General features: G+C 40.5%; 3 protein-coding genes and 1 pseudogene across 16 annotated transcripts; 1 reads left to right on the top strand and 3 right to left on the bottom strand.

Moving 5' to 3' along the window:
* Nucleotides 1-129: 129 nt before the first annotated feature.
* LOC104772036 (protein transport protein SEC16A homolog) lies at nt 130-6,811 on the bottom strand. Of its 5 annotated transcripts, none has more exons than XM_087505034.1 (14): nt 4,804-6,811; nt 4,289-4,609; nt 4,065-4,193; nt 3,858-3,980; nt 3,604-3,774; nt 3,256-3,390; nt 3,044-3,178; nt 2,753-2,880; nt 2,561-2,669; nt 1,957-2,277; nt 1,608-1,769; nt 1,227-1,525; nt 414-896; nt 130-339 (listed from the first exon to the last, which is right to left on the bottom strand). In XM_087505034.1, the coding sequence occupies exons 1-14, from the start codon at nt 6,418-6,420 to the stop codon at nt 336-338; spliced, it is 4,137 nt and encodes a 1,378-aa protein (XP_087361160.1). In that variant the 5' UTR covers nt 6,421-6,811; the 3' UTR covers nt 130-335. The 5 variants fall into 5 exon arrangements, 3 of the variants coding, with proteins under 3 accessions (XP_087361160.1, XP_087361161.1, XP_087361159.1); XM_087505035.1 differs by having other exon boundaries at nt 1,608-1,763; XM_087505033.1 differs by having other exon boundaries at nt 226-896.
* Nucleotides 6,812-11,964: 5,153 nt separating this feature from the next.
* Nucleotides 11,965-14,065, bottom strand: LOC104772034 (WAT1-related protein At5g47470). Of its 3 annotated transcripts, none has more exons than XM_087505297.1 (8): nt 13,953-14,065; nt 13,624-13,862; nt 13,461-13,526; nt 13,252-13,368; nt 12,950-13,172; nt 12,702-12,866; nt 12,471-12,622; nt 11,965-12,364 (listed from the first exon to the last, which is right to left on the bottom strand). In XM_087505297.1, exons 2-8 carry the CDS (start codon nt 13,809-13,811, stop codon nt 12,238-12,240), a joined length of 1,038 nt encoding a protein of 345 aa, XP_087361423.1. In that variant the 5' UTR covers nt 13,812-13,862; nt 13,953-14,065; the 3' UTR covers nt 11,965-12,237. The 3 variants fall into 3 exon arrangements, with proteins under 3 accessions (XP_087361423.1, XP_087361424.1, XP_010494979.2); XM_087505298.1 differs by having other exon boundaries at nt 12,950-13,167; nt 13,953-14,063; XM_010496677.3 differs by lacking the exon at nt 13,953-14,065 and having other exon boundaries at nt 13,624-13,868.
* A 76-nt stretch (nt 14,066-14,141) lies between these two features.
* LOC104772964 (putative pentatricopeptide repeat-containing protein At5g47460 pseudogene) lies at nt 14,142-16,159 on the top strand (annotated as a pseudogene).
* Nucleotides 16,054-17,959, bottom strand: LOC104772035 (uncharacterized). 8 transcript variants are annotated; one of them, XR_015593048.1, is made up of 5 exons: nt 17,666-17,959; nt 17,346-17,521; nt 16,733-16,779; nt 16,484-16,528; nt 16,054-16,253 (listed from the first exon to the last, which is right to left on the bottom strand). XR_015593048.1 is itself a non-coding variant. In XM_087505302.1 (4 exons), the coding sequence occupies exons 1-3, from the start codon at nt 17,836-17,838 to the stop codon at nt 16,772-16,774; spliced, it is 300 nt and encodes a 99-aa protein (XP_087361428.1). In that variant the 5' UTR covers nt 17,839-17,959; the 3' UTR covers nt 16,054-16,253; nt 16,733-16,771. The 8 variants fall into 8 exon arrangements, 4 of the variants coding, with proteins under 4 accessions (XP_087361428.1, XP_087361427.1, XP_087361425.1 ...); XR_015593052.1 differs by having other exon boundaries at nt 17,403-17,521; XR_015593050.1 differs by lacking the exon at nt 16,484-16,528.
* Between the last annotated feature and the right edge of the window lie 3,280 nt (nt 17,960-21,239).

The raw sequence follows: 21,239 nt of genomic DNA, 5'->3' as shown, positions 1-21,239 counted from the left end.
TTCCGGACCAAAGCTCGCGTTGAACCACACTATTTCGGACACTAATGTTTTTTGCTTATTTGTCTTTTTCTAATTTTAAGGATAAACAAAAATTTGGGATTGATTAAAAACGAATTTAACAAAGAGAAATATTAATGAATATATATTATTGACTTCTGAAGTCTGTTAACAAAGAGAAATTAATGAATTTTATATTCAGAAAAAAAAAAAAAAAAAAAAAGCAAATGATACAAACTGCATACTACATATTGCCCCCCTATCATTGACAGAAGCAGAGTAAGTGTTCCATATATTTTGGGTAACTCATGGATTAACATTTGATTGATTGATCGGATCTACCTGTGACAGTGTCGTCAGTGAGCAAAACTTTTTTTTTTTTTTGTTTTGTTGATATTACAGATTCTTCAACTTACAGTTCCACTTCCTGAAGCTCCTCTCCTAAGCTGCTACTGCTACTATTGAGCGGGCTTGGTTTATATGTTGATGCACTCGTTGGAGACATAAACGAGGTGTTGACGCTTCCGCTCCATGAAGCTGTTCTTCTTGAACCTGCAGGAGGAAGATCACCATCTAGGCTTATTCCTGATCCACTTCTTCTCATGTTGTCTAGACTTGGAAATCTCTGCATTGTCATCGGAGATGGTGTAGGGGACTGGAATGACGACTGGCTTGGGGGTGGAGCGCCTGCAGAGCCTACTACTGCTTCATCTGCTGAGTTCTCCTGTCTTGTTTCAGCACTAACCGATTCCATTACCTGGTCGTTTGCAAACGATGCAGGTGCTGCTGGGACAAAGAATTTTGTTTTTGCAGGAATTGGTGGTTTAGCAGATTGTACGGGAGGTGACTGAAACATGCTCGACGAGTTTCCACGGCCTTGATTGTAGGTGTCAACGTATCTGCCCCGAGAATAAGAGTTAAATTATCAGTTCTAAGCATGCACATCATCTACAGTAAAAGACTAACAAAGGAACAGTCGAATCAGCAGCATTTTTCTTTAGTACTCTATCAGACAAATCATAACTAATTATTAGCTGCACAAGTGGCAACTGCAATCAAGAAAAATATGCCCATCTCACACGCAAAGCTCTAATAAATCAATGGTCACTTATATTCTCTCCTTAATGCTATTCTAATCTGACACTACATTTATGCTCATGATTTAGGATTTAGGATCCAGGATAGTCTTCACAGATTAATATCTGAATTATCTCAAACGGCCTACTTACCTTGCACGCACACCCGTACGCCCACGAGCTGAGAATTGGTTCGAGCTCTGTGAGACTGGTGGGGCTCCAGAAGAACTTTCTGACGGAGTTGGGCTGCCACTACTCCAGCTCCCACCAGTAGGAGACATCTCGTTCTTCATGTCAGATTTGTTTTCATAGCCCAATGAGTTGCTTCGTAATGCGCCTAACGTTGGAGGAGGAGGTAGTGCAGCTTCCTCAGCTGGCGGTTCCACACCTCTTTCCACCCATCTCTTTAGGTTATCATCATAGTAGAATTGATTATCCTCACCCAGTTTTGCCTTCACCCAAAGCATGCAATTCACAACGATTAGAATAAGTTCAAGAAGATTCATCACGATCTTAACATCTAGCAAGGTGCACCTCTTTAGATGACCGAGATAAGAAGAGGCTCCCCACAGTCCCCACAGTGTTTTTCAGTATGCCAATACCAAAGCGGCTAAACCGAGAACTTGGGACACTCCGAGTTGATTTCACCTGTGTCACCCCATCAGCAGCTTTGTCTTTTGCGGAGTCAGCCTGATCCTATCAGAAAAAGGTAAATATTTAAGCAATAAGCAACGGTTTTCTAAACCTAAGGAGGCTTAGGACTACTCGATCCAGAGAATTATCCGAGGTGGGGAGGCGGCACGGCAATAGGGAAATTGCATGATGAGGACATCTGTTGCTGATAAAAAAGAAGAAAAAGAAATGGTTTTCTAGTGATATAGACCTGTATTGGCGTCCTACCAAAATCTGGCTCTGATACACTTCTAGAATGTGCTGCTATTGTCTTCCCGTTCACACCCCACTCATGTACGGGTTCAATTGAAGCAGGTGGTATCAATGATGACATTGTATTAGCCGATTGACTATATGGTAACTTAGCCGCTTCCTGCTGTTGATGTTGATACTCATTTATCTGTAGGTTTCCAGTTGTTGAATGTGGTGCAGGTGGTGGCATGCCCCCAACAACACGAGATGCTGCACTATCAATTAAGCCCATAAGTTTTCCAACAAGTTTTGCTGGGGCCAAATTCACAGCATACCCGCCCTGAAATAGAAATGTCTAATTAGGTTGGATCATTAGTAAAAAAAAAGAAGCTTTACATCATTCCCAGTTGTATGGATATCCATAAAGTTTGAATTTCTTTTTTTACATCTTTAATAGAAGTACACCTCACAGACGTAATTCTTATTCACAGTTGCAATTTCTTTTTCTGGCAACTTGCACATTTCCATTTAAAGGAAAAGGCAGCTAACAGATGTAAAAGACACCGGAAAAATCAACTGTTTTTATGTAATTCTATTGGAACCAGAAGTTTTGTAAGTTCTACCTGTTGATGGATACGGATTCTCTCTTCAAGAGATAGAACAAACTGTTTCAACATTTCTCCTTCAGATGATCGACCAGTCTTGAGGCATTTTAATACTGCTTGACAATACCTGTAACAGCCACAGATGAACGACATCAAGAAGCCGTATACAGTCTAACCAAGGAGTAGATGATGGAAAGTGAATCTTCTTACTTTTGTGCAGCCGAAAGTTTACCAACTTCAGCCAGCATATGGGCATATATGATTTTATATGGTTGAAACGACGACAGGATATACTGAGAGTTTCCCAGCGTCTTGGAATATTCATATAACTCTGTTCTCTGCCCATGTACAGATCAATCGACGAATCAAAACAATATCAAACAAGAAAAAGAATAATAGTGTACTCCATGAATTTCGTGAGAGTTTCTATTCATGATATTCTCAAAATAGAATCTTCCGTCTAGTATTCTGATAACTAAAATCCAGTGTTAAAAAAATCACCTGTATAGCCTCGGGACTTGCATATGTTCGAGGACATTTCCAATGGTCCGCCCCAACAAGGCAGATTCTGGCGCTTTCTGAGTATGGATCAAATTCCATATCCGCGATTAAATAGCAAATATGCGCCGCAATTATCTGATTCATAACAGTAATCTAAATGTCATTATAAAGTCTTCCATAAAGTAAAACAATACAACAAGGCAGAGAACCACCTCTCCCCGTTCTTTCCATATGTTATCTCCAAGATTAGTAATCACAAGCTCATCACCTGTGGTTCTGTTAGCAGTTATTATACCCAAATTCTCTTCCCAATTGTCAAGCATGCACTGCATGCTACTACTTCCAAACTGAATTTCAAGGAAACAAAGAGACATTATTAAAAAGCACCCTGTGGCAGAGCTGCAGAAGAAAATATGTCCTTTGAAATCAAAGAGTGAACTAGATCCCTGTGGTAGAGAACTGTCTCTACCCTACGTTTTCTGTCATTGCATTTCAAGTTTATTTTTTCTCTCTTTAATCTATCACATTGTCTGACAGGGGAGAAATAGATAATGTATTACCTGTGGTTGTTGTTGAGGCACATTTACAGAACCAGGAAAATGGATATCGCTTGTACTTCCAGTTGAAAACACTTCTTCTGGTTGTCCAGCAACCAGCAAGCACAATGTTCGTAAAGGTGACCCTGGTATCAGATGGCGTAGGGCCATTTGTTTCACAGTGTCTACATAGAACTGCAATAAAAGACATCAACCATGTCAGTAAAACATCAACGAGAGTGATATGTCTAGATCTATAGCAACCAAGGGAAAGGGACCTGATCCCCAAGTTGTGCCGCGATAACAAGTGCTGGTCCCCATAAATGGCCCTCTTGTGCACATTGTAGAGCCTCCATTTTTCTACCAGAAGCCAGAAGATTCTGAACCTCTGACGCAGTTACCTGGGAAAATCTTCCACATGAGTTAATCAGGAAAAAACAAAACTTCATCGAAAGAGCATATGGGATTTAATGTCAAATACTCACTTCCATTTGTGATTCAGGTGGTAAATGCTGCAAGCATTGGCTAAAAGGAGTATAACCGCCATTTTGGATGCCATCTTTCTTGGCGAATGCAAAAAGTTTGGCGACTGCTGCTTCTGCGGTATCCGTATCCTGTTTCAGTGTAAATACCAAGATGAGGAAGTTGCAACCTATACAAATGTTTCCTTTAAGAAAATAATTGACAAGACATCTCATGAATTGCCCACCTTTTGCGATGCATCAGTGCCAAAAGGAGATCGGAGTTTCCCATAATGCTGACAAGATATTTTGAGCAAAGAAAGAAGCATCTTTAAGAGTTTCCCTCTTGAAAAATTCAGCTTGGAAGATTCACAATCTAGTAGTCTCTCATCAATCCACTTATGCAAATCTTTGCTTCCAACATTTCCTCCTACCAAAGGACCTGGAAGAGATTGTTGATGCAGACAACGGAAGTAGCTCAAAGAGTCTTCCCCGGGACTTGAATAAGAGGCACTCCCTGAAATAACTTCTGCCAAGTTTAAGACAGAGACGGTGCTTCCCCCAGTTCCCTTTGAATTCAAATAAGAATAAGATCAGCAGTTAAACCAGAATTAAATTTCACTTTATTGAGGTTACAATTGGACAATATATTTCATGCATGTTTAATGATAGGCACCCAAAAAAAGTAACAGCTCTACAGTAGTTGGCATAGACTTCCCAAGGTGTAAAATAAACTAAAGATAATCCACACATAAGGGCTAACCTGACTCCGAAATGATGAATTCTGCAGAGGGCCATTATTATCCTTCATTACAATGAGCTTCCCACCAAACCCAAAATTAACAAGTGCATGTGGTGGACGCCCATCAGATGATCTTCCTGCGCTTGGGGAGAAAAGCTGATTGGTCTGAAAAGATTGTTGAGCATCACCTACAGATTGCTGTCTACTAAAGGAATGGTTTGAGAAACTCAATGGTCCATTCTGCGTGACACTAGCCACATTCATATGCTGAGGGATGAAGCTCTGAGTTCCAATCACATTTGGCTTAAACTGTTCCGCCACAAGTTCTACTTGCTGGTTTCCTCCGAAGCTTGATAATGAATCAGAAATTACAGCCGACTCATGTTCACCTGCATTTATTGATTGCCAAGTGTTCGTAGCCTGCTGGTTGTTGGCATGGTAAGATTGGTCCCAACTTCCTTGTTGGCTCTGAACAGCAAATTCTTGCGCTTTGAATGTCTGGTTTTTATCATTAACATTATACATACTACTCTCGCTATTACTGTGATACATAGCTGTAAGAGCATGACCATTCTGAACATGCTGATCATGAGCTTGAGCAGTTACAGATGTTTGACAAGCCTGGTTGTAGCTGTCCAGAGACCGCCATTCTTGAGCAATTGTATCATAGTACCATCCAGGATACTGCGCGTCATAAAACATGTGTTCTGGATATCCACTGCCCACTTGTGAAACCTGGTTCCAAGCAGACACACTCTCAGTAGTGCCAGCCACTGTAGATGTTGTACTCTGTTTCAGATAAGCAACATCCGAGTTATCAGCAGCAACTGTTGAGTTTATATAACTCTCCTGTGAATTAGCGCTTGCATCAACTTGATACCATTGGGCAGTGCTTGCATCATAAGCCCATCCAGGATAGAGATTTTCCCAAGATTGACTGTCATCTACATACTGCCCGCTTGCAGAACCGTGGTGCACTTGACCCTGATGTTGCTCAAACCCTGCCGAATGATCTAAACCAACACTTGTGTTGTTTGTATCATTAGATACTAAATTTCCCCCGGTGGCCACAGCTACCTCCGCCTTTCCCTGTAAATCTCCTGCAGGTCCATCAAACTCAGTGAAGAAATCAGAGTAAGAACCAAACCCACGACCGTCATTGGCAGATGAATCCGCACAAAACGAACCCCAATCAACCTCCTTAACCCCAGGACTCCCAGATCCGTCGACTAAATTACTTTCTTTTGCTGTTTCGGATAGTGGGATATCATCAACCTCCGATCTCACCACATCATCCTCCCTTAACTTATTGGCATCGCTGTTAACAAGTTGAACAGCTTCCGCGGCGGAAATAGATGAAGAAGGCTCGTCTTTTCCCACCGAGCCACTCGTACCCTCGTTTGCAACAACATGGTTCCCCAAAACCGCTTCGTTCAACGCGACATCTCCATCACCCACAAAATCGTCAGCAACAGAGAGATTCGCAAAAGCTTTGACATCATCAGAGTCACTGCCGTCGTCGAATTTTAGCTCCTTAGCAGAGGAAGAAGCGGTGGGAGTATAGGAATCATCAACAAGTTTATCGAAGAAATCCTCGTCCGTTTGATCCTCCAACAAGAAATCAGCAGTCGAAGCCATCAAATTTGACAAGCGGAATCGAAATTAAAAACCCTAACCCTAAAACCCCACAAAAATCACAGAAAGAGATGGATGGATCTGCAAGCTTTCTCCCGAGAATCCAAAACGAAAGTTAAAATTTTTTATAGAAGATCAAAGATCAAATAGAGTAGAGAGTGGCATAGACCGATCCAAATCTAGAAAGGAATCGTCGGTGATTTCCCGGATCTTAATCTCCGATTCAAACTCCGATTTGATTAGTCGGTGAAATCTTCGAGATCGATTGAGAGAGAGACTCTTTGATTTTTTTTTTTTTGGGATTTTCTTTTCCGAAATTACCCTTTTATATGTATTTGTAAGAGTAACCACAAGATTAATGATTCGTCATAGGGACGATTATGTATGTATTGATGAGATGAGCCCATAATGAATCCATTTTTATGACGTCAAAAAGCAAAAAAAATTAATTCGTTTTTTTTTTTCGTAACGTTAATGACTATTGGAGTTTGGGGTACGAGTACTCGCATATAGTGGATCCAGTGGGGCTCAGTGGAGGATTGGCTCTATTCTGGAAGCCATCTTATGAAGTTGAAGTTATTAGTGCAGATCACCGAATCATAGACGTGAAGGCCAAGCTTGGATCACTTTCGTTTTATGTTTCTTGTGTCTATGGGGATCCGGTAAGTAGTTTGAGACAAGGTGTATGGGATTCACTTGTTGACATTGGGGTGTCTCGAGATGCACCATGGCTGGTCATAGGTGACTTGAATGAAATGGTCAGTAATACTGAGAAGCTTGGAGGTCCAGCACGGGCGGAATCATCATTTTTCCCTTTTAGAAATATGATTCTTGATTGTCGCCTACGGGAGGTCTCCAGTATTGGTAATAGACTGTCGTGGGCCGGTAAACGCAATAATATGTGGATCCAATGCTGTTTGGATAGAGTCCTTGGGAATGAAGCATGGTTTCAGCTGTTTCCACGGGTGCAGGGTGAATATATGGAAAGGATTGGCTCGGATCACAGGGCATTACTGCTACGCTTGGCTAATGATAATGTTTCTAGATCAGGAAGGTTCATTTTTAACAAAAGATGGATCTCTAAACCAGATTTCGCTGCGGTGGTTCAATCAGGTTGGAACAAAGGCGTGACTACGGGACAAACATCTGTGATGAGTCGGATTGCGGAGTGTAGAAGAACTATTTCTGGATGGAAAAGATCACAAAATCTGAATTCCAAAGTGCGGATACAGCAGGTTAGAGAGCAACTGGATGCAGAGGGTACCAAAATACATCCTAACTTTCAGCTTATGCGGGATCTGCGCTGGGAACTGGCTGAGAATTATCGAGCAGAAGAGCTTTATTGGAAGGAAAGGAGTCGAGAACAATGGTTGCAGGGGGGTGACCGCAACACGAAGTTTTTTCACGGTAGTGTTCAACGGCGTAGGATTCAGAATCAGATTTTATCTCTTTTTGATGAAAATGGTGTAGAGCAGTTCTCTAAGGGGTCTAAAGGAGAGGTGGCCGTGGCATATTTCCGCAAGATGTTTACTAGCTCAAATCCTAGTGCCATAATGGAAGCTCTAGATGGGATGGTGCCTCGTGTCACTGATAGTATGAATGCAGAACTAATTCGCCCGGTTTCTGCATTGGAAATAAAGAATGCAGTTTTTAGCATCAAAGGGGAGAAGACGCCAGGGGCGGATGGTATGTCGAGTCAGTTCTTTAAGGAATATTGGGATGTTGTTGGACCTCAGGTGGTGCAGGAGGTGCAACAGTTTTTTGCATCTGGTCATCTTCCATCTGATTGGAATTTTACGCAGATATGTCTAATCCCGAAGGTGCAGAATCCTACTCGCATGACCAACCTAAGGCCTATCAGTCTGTGTTATGTATTATACAAAACAGTGTCTAAAGTTTTATGTCAGCGTTTGAAGCGGTTCCTGCCTAAAATAGTATCAGACACTCAAGGTGCCTTTGTGTCGGGTCGCCTCATAACTGATAACATACTTTTAGCACACGAATTGGTCCATGCGCTTCAGACAAAAGCAGGTTGTAATGAGGAATTTCTAGCCATTAAGACAGATATGTCTAAAGCCTACGACAGAGTAGAGTGGAATTTTCTTGAAGAACTGCTTATTAGGCTTGGTTTTGATATTAAATGGGTTAACTGGATTATGAGCTGTGTGCGTTCAGTTACCTTCTCGGTTCTCATTAACGGGAAGGAACATGGCTTCATTAAACCAGAGAGGGGGATTAGACAAGGGGATCTTTTGTCCCCCTTTCTCTTTATTCTCTGTGCGGAGGCACTAGTCCATGTGATGAACAAGGCAGAGCAAGAGGGTAGACTCACGGGGCTGAAACTTACACCGGAGTGTCCTTCGATCCAGCACCTCTTTTTTGCTGATGACAGCCTATTTCTGTGTCGTGCTAGTCTTTTGGAATGTTCAAACCTGTTACAGTATTTAAGGTTGTATGGAGATGCGTCTGGTCAAGAGATAAATCTCCAAAAATCATCGATAACCTTTGGAAAGAAGTTAGATCCGTACATGAGGAGGGTTATCGGTTTGTTTACGGGTATTGAACAAGAGGGAGGGGCTGGTAAGTACTTAGGCCTCCCTGAATGCTTTAGTGGCTCCAAGAAGGACATGTTAGCGTATATAACAGATAGATTAACATCTCGATTACGCGGTTGGTTCGAGAAAACATTGTCCTTGGGGGGAAAAGAAGTTTTGCTTAAAGCAGTGGCGCTTGCTCTTCCGGTGTATGCGATGTCCTGCTTCAGGCTATCGAAACACCAATGTAAGAAGATAACGAGTGCGATGGCTAACTTTTGGTGGAATGCAGTGGAGGAGAAGCAGAAGATGCATTGGGTTTCTTGGGAGAAAATGTGTAAGTCAAAGGATCAGGGTGGCTTAGGATTCAGGGATATAGGCCATTTTAATCAAGCTCTTCTTGCGAAGCAAGCTTGGCACCTCCTGGATGCACCATCTTCGTTACTGGCACGGGTGTATAAAGCGAGATATTTTCCCTCGACATCGTTTATGGAGGCTAATCTTGGTCCGCGACCGTCTTATGCTTGGAGAAGTATATTATTTGGGAGAGAGTTGTTGGAAAAGGGCCTCATGAAGTCCATAGGTGATGGTTTGGATACCAACGTTTGGCTAGATAAGTGGGTTTTTGATGAGCTTCCACGGAGACCATGTAATAAGGAGCAGATGATAAATTTGAATCTCCGAGTGTCTGAACTTATCACTAATCAAGGGGACTGGAATCTGCAGGCTCTTCAGGAACTTTTTCCCCCCTGTGATGTTATCAAAATAAGATCATTTCCCCCGGATACGCGGCTTCAAGATAGGTTGGTATGGGCGTATACGAATAATGGACACTACTCAGTAAAGAGTGGTTACTGGTTGAGCTCTAAAGCTATGGAGGTCCCGGGTGGCGAATCAGAGGGCTCACGAGTGTTGAATGAACTAAAACAAAAGGTTTGGACAGTTGAGACAGCTCCAAAAATAAGAATGTTTCTATGGAGAGTTCTCTCAGGTGCTATAGTAGTTGCGGACTGCATGAGGAATCATGGTCTACAAGTTAATCCGATATGTCAGGTGTGCAGATCTGCCGACGAAACTGTGTCACATGCTCTGTTCCTTTGTCCTGTGGCGTCAACAGTTTGGTCAGCTACTGCTCTACCTTTGCCTGTCCAAGGTTTCTCTACTTCGGTCTCGGAGAACATTGGTCATTGTTTGAGGCTTATTACTAATACTGATCTACCAGCGTCCCTACGCCTTGCTATACCTTGGATTTTATGGGAGATATGGAAGGCTCGTAATGGGATGGTTTTGAATAACAAGCTGCAGGACCATCATGTGTTAATTGCAGGTGCGGTGGCGGATGCTGAGGAATGGTTAAAACTGAATGAGTTGCAGAAGCAAGAGCAAAGGTCAGTTGTGGGTAATATGCGAGGGGGTATGTCACAGAAGAGGTGGACTAAACCAGCGTTTGGAATACTGAAATGTAATATTAACGCATCTTGGGCTAATAGTCAGCACTATGCGGGGGGAGCTTGGATTCTTAGGAATCATGTAGGTGATGTTCTGTTCCATTCCCGGCATGCGTTTCTACCGACAGTGAATAAAATTGCTGCAGAACTACAATGTTTGCTTTGGTGTTTGGAGAGTTTACAGATCTTACAAATCCTCTCGTTTGAAGTCTGGACAGATTGTGATGCAGTAATTCAGGCGCTTGAAAAACCGCAGGCTTGACCTAAGTATCGTTCACTGCTTCATAAGATAAGCCAAGTTATGGTGCATTTGCAGAATGTATCAATACACCTTGCGTCACCTAAGTCGAATGGAGTGGTGCGATCGCTTGCTAATAGTGTTACACGAGACGGCAGGTTGAACTCGTATTTGGCTATGGGAGGTCCTGCTTGGTTACATGAGCAGATTGCACGTGATAGCTATACTTAATATCGGGTGTTGTTTTCCCGTTTTGCTTGGTTTTTGGTTTGCTTTCTCTATTTGAAACATTGTATTTCAACTTTTCTTTATATATCACAGACGATTAAAAAAAAAACGTTAATGACTATTGACTAGTGAGCAATAGTATTGACCGGATCACTTATCCTTAGTTCCTTACATATCACCTGACCAATAATGTCTTGACACATGTAATTTTAACAATTATTCAATTTAATCAAAATTAAGCAAATATACCTCAAACAAAATAACTATACCAACATGATCCTTTTTTTGTAAGAAAAAAGAAAACATTTTATGAATGTGAAGTTGTTATAATTTTTTTTTTGGGGGTGGGGGCAGCCATGAAAAGTAGTTTAAAACCATACCATTAGTTTTAAAAATCAAATTTCAATAAGATGTATCATGTAAAGATATTTTAAGATTCATGAACACATAAATTTAGAATATATCATACTGATTTTAACATTTTAAAATCTGTGCGTATGCACGGGATCATAAACTAGTTTCAAAATATAGAAGAAAAACACATGAAAATTACCTTTTCATAACGTTTTACCAAAATAAATTACAGAGTATAAAAATCAATAATGTTGATTGAAAAACCCCTCTTAATAAATAGATTAGAGAAAATGATATAGATTGAGATTGTGTTCCATAAATGATGATGTATAAAAAATCTAATTAAAGCATCTCCACGCTAACAATAATAATAGTATGTTTAAAAAATTCACAAGATAAAATTTCCTCGTTATTTTCTTCCTGTTTGTTTTATTACCAAAAAAAATAAAAGAAAACTTTCTGTTTGTTTAAGGAGTTGTTTATTCAAAGATTAGGTAAATTATTACTTACCAAAAAAAAGATTAGGTAAATTATTTTAAATTTATCTAAAGACGTTAAAAAGAAAAGATAATTTTGAAATTATGTAAAAATTGAGTAATTTCACGTTAAATTAAAGGGTATTATCTTAAAACATATTGTAAAAAAATCTAAGTTCACTAAATTTGGTATACTAACATTATACACATGTTAATTAGCTTGTCATCTTTGGTGGAGTTTTAAGATGATTGATTTAACTCATGAGGAAAGAAAAAAGCATACTATGAATTATGAAACAAACTTGTAATTCGATATGATTTGTATTGTGACTTCATCCATCATCTTCTATCAATGCTCTGCGAAAAAACAATATCAAAACTCTATATTTCTATTTTTTTTTTCCCCCCGTTTAAAATGTTGACTAAGCAGTAAGACTAATAAAAAAACTTGATATCCAACTCTCTACCATTTTTTGTTTTTCCTTTTTTTCCATAAATTGATAGAAGAAGAAGAAGAAGATGATACACAACAAAGCAAACAATCAAGAGAGAAGAGGCTTCTTAGAGTCAAACTCACTCTCAAAACTCTCAGTTTCTAAAAACCCTTCTTTGCCTTTTGCCCATAACACGAGGTATAGCCCTACAAACATCAACACCATCCCTCCCACACTGCAATTTTTTTTTCTTTTTTTGTTAAATCATTCATTTAAAAAGTAAGAAACTCAAATGTTACCACGTAAGATTGTTGTTAAAAGAGTTGTGTGAATAATGTTACCTTCCAAGGCTAACGGACTCTCCTAATGTAAAAACGGAGTAAGCAACCGAAATAACAGTAGCGAAAGGACTGAACATTGAAACCAAAACCGGTCTACGTTTCTTCATTGCCCATCCATTAAAGCTAACACATGCTCCACTCACTGTCCCTCCCTGCCATTTCAAGTGTTATAACCATAAACCATTTTACTTATGTTATGTATAAACGAATAATCCATCGTCTGAAACTTACTAGGACAGAATAACCAACGAGGTTACCGAAACTAACAAATGAAGTGGCAAGTACTTTTGCTTTTCGGTTTTGTAATAGTAGTACCACCGTTGTTATCAACACTCCTAGCAGTGCCGTTATTGCACTTAACGATATCGGTGCCGGAAACTCTGCTAATGTTGACGCCTGCAATAACAGGTTTTTAGAAACTAAACAAAAATGGTTATATATATATATATGATGATTGATTTATGAACCATGTTACTCGCCTGAAGAACGACGTTGGTTGATAAAACAAAGACGGCTCCAAGAAGGTAGATACACCCGACGACTCTGTCTCGATCAAACACGAATTCTGAGGCATTACCGTATTCGTTGAGTCTTATGGAAGTGCTGTGCATTAGGCTCATAGTTAAAGCGCCGAACACGCACAACAATGTCCCTAAGATCTTCAATTTGCTGTACACACATTTCAGATTCATCTTCTCTAACCTATCCAGAAAAGAAGACACACTTAATGTTGGAGACACCGTATGAGATTGCATGTTAAAACAAGGATTTAGTTACTCACCCAACGATCCAAGCTATGAAAAAAATGAGACCAGGAGCGAGATTAGGCATCGCTGTCGCCATTGCTGGTGACGTCAACCTGATTCCTTCTAGAAACAGAGACTGGAACAGAGTAACCCTGTTTAAGAAATTGTGCCAATTTAAAAACAAGTTTCATACTTTTAAAACGCAACAAAAGAGAGTAAAGGGGGGAGGGAGGATGATACTTACCCAGCAAAGGCGATCAAAACTAGCTTAACAATCAGCCTCAAACTAAGCTCATTCGGCCATTGCTTCCTGTTTAGAACAACAAACCATTAATTTAATATGTGAAAAGACAAAAGTTTGGTTTTTTTTCTAGGGTATGTGAAAAAGTTAGCAGGGCAAGGCAAACCTTTCGAAGAGAATGGCGAAAGGGGAGAGGACAATGAAAGTGGCAAATGTAGAGAAGATGACAATGGTAAAAGGGCCGAGACCGAGTGACATCAAATAACTCATGAGCAAAGAATTGCCCGCGTATACGAATTGAACCATAACTAAACCTCCTACTATTACCACCTCTTCTATCATCTCCTTCTTCATCCTCTCCTCCAGGAGATTGAGCACCGATTGATACAAATCTAAACACAAAAACTGCATGGCAGGAAATACATCATAATAAGCATAATGAATGAGTTTGGGATAAGATTGCAATACATCAAAAGATTAGAACAAATGAATTACTCTCTATCTCTCCTCCTACATTCATCCAGAAAATATCTCTGGAATCGTCCTCACCATTATCTTCCTTTCTCTCTCATTCTCATTAACAAACCCTTCATTTGTTATTCCCACACACCTATCTATATTTGTTACTTTCCATATAAACATTTTTATTGTCTATTTTAAGCCACTTTTTATCCCAACCTTCAATCTCTGTTCTGTTCTGCAATCTTCCCCAAATTAAAGATTCATTTTTTTTTTTTTTTTTAAAAACGTTACCAAATTTTTTGGAATTTTTATTACATATGAAGCAACATCATGGTATGGACCAGTCTGTTTAAAAGTCAAATGCTAAGATCTGTGTCGAATAAACTTACAGCTTTTCCCACGAGGAGTCATGTTGGTTCCACTGCTTCTTCGAACTCATGGACTGGCTCGGTTCGATTCCATCGGCGTGTTACGATCTGCCGTTGAATTGATCAATGATGGCGACAAGCCAGATGCTTCTCCACTTGTTCACTTGCTCCGCGTCTCCGGCAACCATGGCTACGTTTCTTTGTGTCAGCAGCTTCATGGTTACGTCATAAAACATGGGTTTGTCTCAGATACGCGTCTTTCCAATTCCCTGATGAGGTTTTACAAGACAAGTGACTCGCTGGAAGATGCTCACAAAGTGTTTGACGAAATGCCTTACCCAGATGTCATTTCTTGGAACTCATTGGTTTCTGGTTATGTTCAGTCGGGAAGGTTCCAGGAAGGACTCTCTTTGTTTCTCGAGCTCCACAGATCTGATGTCTTCCCTAACGAATTCTCTTTTACAGCCGCTTTAGCTGCTTGCTCACGACTGCGTCTCTTGCTGCTTGGAGCCTGTATCCATTCCAAGACTGTGAAGCTTGGCCTAGAGAAAGGCAATGTCGTAGTGGGTAATTGTCTAATTGACATGTACGGTAAATGTGGTTCCATGGATGATGCAGTTTTGGTATTCCAGCACATGGAAGAAAAGGACACTGTTTCTTGGAATGCTATCGTTGCTTCCTGCTCAAGGAACTGTAAGCTCCAGCTGGGACTTTGGTTTTTCCACCAAATGCCAAATCCAGATACTGTAACATACAACGAGCTCATCGATGCTTTTGTCAAGTCCGGGGATTTCAATAATGCCTTTCAGGTTCTATCAGATATGCCTAACCCTAATTCATCTTCATGGAACACTATATTGACCGGCTATGTCAACAGTGAGCAATCAGGAGAAGCTACTGAACTTTTCAAAAAAATGCATTCGTTGGGAGTCAGATTGGATGAGTACAGCTTGTCAATATTTCTGGCCGCCATTGCCACCCTCGCTGTGGTTCCATGGGGAAGCCTTATGCATTCTTGTGCTCTCAAGCTTGGTCTAGATTCTCGAGTTGTTGTCGCAAGTGCTCTTATAGACATGTATTCCAAATGCGGGATGTTAAAGCACGCTGAGCTGATCTTTTGCAAGATGCCTAGAAAGAATCTTACTGCATGGAACGCAATGATCTCTGGATATGCTCGTAATGGCGATTCAACTGAGGCAATCAAGCTCTTTAACCAATTGAAACAAGAAAGATTCATGAAACCTGATCGGTTCACATTCTTGAATCTCTTAGCTGTTTGTTCTCATTGTGAAGTTCCAATGGAAGTCACAGTTGGCTTCTTTGAGATGATGGTCAACGAGTATGGGATCAAACCAAGCATAGAGCATTGTTGTTCTCTTATAAGAGCTATGGGGCAGACAGGAGAGGTTTGGCAGGCAAAAAAGGTGATTCAAGATTTTGGTTTTGGGTATGATAGTGTGGCTTGGAGGGCTTTGCTTGGTGCTTGTAGTGTTCGAAAGGATCTGAAAGCTGCCAAAATCGTTGCCGCCAAGATGATTGAGTTGGGGGAAGCTGATGAGGATGAGTATGTATACATAGTTATGTCGAATCTCTATGCTTACCATGAGAGATGGAGAGAAGTTAGTCAAATTAGGAAGATAATGAGAGAAAAAGGGGTAAAGAAAGAAGTCGGGTCTAGCTGGATTCAAGAGCAGAATGTAGCAATACAGCTTTAGTATCTATCTATTAAGTTTTGAGCTTTTGGTTATTTAAATATAATGTCAAGCTAGCTTTGAATCTGGGAGTTGACTCGTGGAAAAAGGTGAAACTGTATTACATTTTTTTTTTCATGAATCAAAATGAAAATGACACGAGTCTGGAGTCACAAACAAAGAACTTGTCTATAAGTTTAAGAGAAGCTTTCCTCACTCAATAGTAATAATCTTCATGAATGTATCAGGTCACCTTGGGACTGAAAGGCCCATCTCTACAACAGTAAACAGAAAGAGAAATAAAGGTTAGGACAGAAACAGGAACTGATATTTACCAAGAAGAAAGAAAGAAAGACGGATGCTTTGGGCAATATTGACTTCATGGTAAGAAACTTTGGAAAATGTTAAAGTAAATCAGATGAACAGTAAACTAGTCAAGGCATCTCATCTAAAATAAGCTTCCTAAAATCTAAATGATCACCAAAGCATTGTTGACAGAGCCCACCTTTCAAAACAACTGCAAATACGTCTCACGTGCCATCGATTCCATCTGGGACAAAGAGCATTTTTACAAATTACTAGAGTATATATGCCACTCTTATACGCAGATCATGAACTAACTTAGACTGGTATTCATAGAAAAGAAAAGCAAAAAAAACACAATGACAATTCCACGTTTTCCGGGGTCTATCTATCCTACAGCTTGTATTCCAATATTTCATTTGGATTACTAAAACTAAAAAAAGGTTCATACTTGATAAAGATGCAAGGATCCCACATGGTAACGGTGAAATTATGTGCCTGCATGAACCAAGTACTCATAATTAGACGGACACAATGGCACTAAAGCTCAAAACTCTTTCACAACTCTAGAAACTGATTCACTCAATATACTAGTTTTACTAGGGTTAATCCTCCTAGTTGTTATGAGTCAAACATTAAATCTACCAACACTACATAATAATACAACTATTTTACCAAGTAAGAAAGTCAGAAAACGAAGAATTAACATAAATAAGGAAAAAGCATAGTCATATGAATTAATCATAGATCTTGCAACACTTCATATAAGCAATCAATCATAACATCGAAGCTACTATAAATTTAATCCTTTTCTCACAGCAATTTAATGTCCTCACATGTAAATGACTAGAAAAGGTTTAAAGCTTTCTAACACAAAATCGACTGCTAAGACCAAAGACCATGTGTGCAATACATAAAAGTATCAAAATTTTATGTGAGCTCAGTCAATTTAAAAACTGCAACATAGAATTACAAATTGTAAAGACACAAAAAAAAAAAAAGAAGGATCCAAAAATAGAGAAGAAAGCACCCAAAAAAAGAAAAAAAAAAAAAGCTATACTCACAAGAAAGAAAGAGCAGAAAAGAGAATTAGAGGTCGGGAGAGGTGCAGCAGAGAGTACCCTGAGAGAGAGCTCGGCTGCTTCTGGAAGTAGTGCTAAGGCAAGACGTCAACCGAGCAGCCGCCACCGTGCTGTGAAGCGGTAACAGCGACTGAACACACCCAAGCTCAGATGGACACCTAACATAGAAACGGTAAAACCCACGCATCAGATGAAAAACCCTAAATCGAAGAATTAGGAACACCACAGATCAAAGAAATGACGAAATGGGAAGTTGAAATTTCGAAATTAGGCGATTGAAGTCATGGAAACAGTCGACAGACCTGGAGAAAGAGAATCGGGGAAGAGGAGAAGCAGCCGGTTTAGACGGAATACGAAATCCGGCGGAAGAAGCAGCCGGTGAAGATCCGGTGCCAACGGGAGAATTTCGAAGCGAAGATCTGATTGCGGATCTGAGAGACGAGACGGAGGATCTGTTCATGATTCTGGAAGCCATTGCAAGAGATAGAGAAGATGATGCCCGGAAGAAGAAGAATAAAGTGAGATCGATCTTCGTCCACAGAGAGGTTTATAGGGTTTTAAGGACGGACGGAGTAAAGACTAAAGAAGAAGAAGCTGGAAAATAAATAAATATCGCTCTGTCTTTGTTGGGTTTTGGAATATTTCAGATTTTGATGGGCTTTAGTTAGGCCCATTCATTAAAAGGTCCATAATCTGAAGCTGCTGGATGGATCGGAGGGTTTGTCAGTAGAGTGAGATGAACATTACTACGTCTACGTGCCAGCCATGCTTACGTATCCTCCGAAATAGAATAACTAACTAATAAAATGTGTTATCCCTTTCTTTTTCTTTTTTTTTTTTTTTTTTTTTTGCGAAATTGTTAATATCATTATAAATGAAGAAGTTTTGGTTTTACATATTAAGAACCTAAGATAATTTTGAGACCTTGGCAAAAAAGATAAAAACAAGGTAACAGACAAGAGGAATCACTTAGCGTGAAACACTATTAAAGCCAAAAAAGCAAGAAGTTGCGGAATCTCTTTCGATGACCACGAGCAATGAAGATGTTGCGAAGCTCTCTGTCAATAAATTTGAAAATTTGCGCCGGAGAGATGCTTTGAGAGTTGTGGAAAAAATTATTTCTTTGCTTCCAGATGTGATAGCCTGTAGCTTGAACTACCAGCTTCCTAAACAGAGACGGAGCTGAATGAGAAGAGGCTCAAACCCAAGAGAGGAGCTTAGACCAGGAGATGAACAGGGCTCTGTTTGGGTCTATCCTTGTGATGATAGGTTGCTGTTAGGGAAAAGGATATGTTCCATATCTTATTGTGTATATCTTTAGTCAATATTCTCTACTTGTGCATCAAGTCTATTGTATCTATATATACTCTTTACATATCAATAAGAAACACAACACTTTCTCTGAGATTTACATGGTATCAGAGCCAAGTTAGAAAACCCTAAAAATCTAAATTCTTTCTTTCCTCTGCCGTTTCTTCTTTTCAAAGGAAACAGTTTTTTTTCTACTTTCTTTTCTACCTATCCGATGGCTACAGCCTCAGCCCTTTCTACTACTACTACTAAGGAATTGATCACATCTTCCCCTTACCATCTATCTTCTAATGATCAGCCACACCATGTCCTTACCCCGTTTCTTCTTAATGGCGAAAATTATGAGAAGTGGGCTAAGATCGCACGCAACAATCTCGCAGCAAAGCATAAACTTGGGCTTGTCGATGGCTCTCTTCTCAAACCTGCAACTGATTCTCCCGATTACCAACGGTGGGTTCAAGTCAACTCGATGTTATGCGGCTGGCTCTATGCATGCTTAGATCCTCAAGTCCAAAAGGTTATCTCGTTTGTTGACAATGCAAAAGTTCTTTGGGACAACTTGCGTGTTCGTTACTCTATTGGGAATGCTTCTTGTGTTCACCAAATCAAATCCTCTATTGCTCGCTGTGCTCAAGACGGTCAGTCTGTTGCTGACTATTTCGGTCAACTCAAGGTGATGTGGGATGATCTCGATGACTTTGAACCGTTCATTGACTGTTGTTGCAACTCTCCGTCCTGTCCTCAACGTCTCAAGCAGCAAGCACGTCGTGATCTTGAGCGTATACACCAATTTCTCATGGGTCTCGATGCTTCTCGGTTTGGTACTACACGTACCAACATCCTTAGCCGTCTCAACCGCGACACTAACATGACACTTGATCATGTTTACTCTGAAGTCATTGCTGAAGAACATCATCTGATCGTTGCTCGTTCTAAAGAAGAACGTATTGATGCCGTCAGCTTTGCTGTGAAGGCTGGTGTCAATGCTATTTCTTCCGCTACACGTCTTCCTCAAGGACCATGTACTCATTGTGGCCGTACCAGTCACACGGTTGATACGTGTTTTGAACTTCATGGCTTGCCCGAGTGGTGGATAGAGAAACATGGTGACACTCGAGAAGGCTCCCGATCAGACTCTACTCGCGGTCGCGGCCGTGGCTCTTACCGAGGACGAGGTCGTGGGCGTTCCTCTTCTACTTCCTACCGTGCTAACAATGCTCAGGCTTTCTCCGAAGCTGATCTCCCTAACTTACCTGGTGTCAGTAAGGCCACATGGTCTGCCATTGTGAACTTGTTAAAACCTGACCAAACTTCTGGTTCCGATAAGCTCTCCGGTAAGCATTCTTGTGTTAAGTTTCTCCTTGACTTTGGAGCGTCTCATCATATGACAGGTGATGATGATCTCCTTGTGGATACGCATGACATCCCTCGAAGTATTGTTGTTCTTCCCAATGGAAAACATACTTATGCTACTAAAGAAGGGACGATGATTCTTGGAGATCATGTGACATTGAATCGTGTTCTTTATGTTCCCGATCTCTCTTGCACCCTTATTTCTCTCGCTAGACTTTGTCGTGAGTTGTCTTGCTACACTTTATTTACTGATACATTGTGTGTTATACAAGACCGCACTTCGAAGATGCTGATTGGCGCAGGTGAAGAGAGAGATGGGGTTTATCACTTTCTTGGAGCGGTTTCAGCACGCATCAACAATGTCAAAAAATCCTCAAGAACTCTTTGGGATGAACGTTTGGGGCATCCTTCTACGAAGATTCTATCTAGTTTTTTTATCTAATTTACCGGATTCTGCACACCATATTAGTGATCATAATGATTTTTGCGAAGTTTGTATTCAAGCTAAACAAACACGGTCGGTTTTTCCCGAAAGTACGAATAAAGCTGATACATGTTTTTCTTTGATTCATTGTGATATTTGGGGACCATACAAAACTGCTTCTACGTGTGGAGCACACTATTTTCTTACTATTGTGGATGACTATTCTCGGGCTGTGTGGACCTATCTTCTTCTTGCCAAAAGCGAAGTCGCTGCTCATCTCAAACAATTTGTGGCCATGGCTCATCAACAATTTGGGAAAAAGATCAAAATCATTCGTAGTGACAATGGGAGTGAGTTTCTTGGTCTTCGTTCTTTCTTTAGAGACCATGGCTTTCTTCATCAAACTTCTTGCGTTTATACTCCGCAACAAAATGGGAGAGTTGAGCGTAAACATCGTCATATTCTCAACATGGCACGTTCTTTGCTCTTTCAAGCCGATTTACCAGTTCAATTTTGGGGCGAGAGTGTTCTCACTGCTGCGTATTTGATCAATCGCACACCCACTCCTCTTCTACAAGGCAAAACTCCGCATGAGCTTTTGCACTCTACTCCTCCGAATTTTGCACAACTTCGTGTCTTTGGTTGTTTGTGCTTTGCCAAACGTCATTCTTCTCGACGTGATAAGTTTCAAGAACGTGGCCGGAAATGTATTTTTCTCGGTTATCCTCCTAATCAAAAAGGGTGGCGGGTTTATGATATGGAGACCGAAGACATTTTTGTTTCTCGTG

Source organism: Camelina sativa, chromosome 20 (assembly GCF_030686135.1).
Source record: "Camelina sativa cultivar CO46 ecotype springtype chromosome 20, ASM3068613v1".
Taxonomy (NCBI): domain Eukaryota; kingdom Viridiplantae; phylum Streptophyta; class Magnoliopsida; order Brassicales; family Brassicaceae; genus Camelina; species Camelina sativa.
The sequence above is the reverse complement of the archived record's forward strand: the minus strand, read 5'-3'. Positions and strand labels throughout refer to the sequence as shown.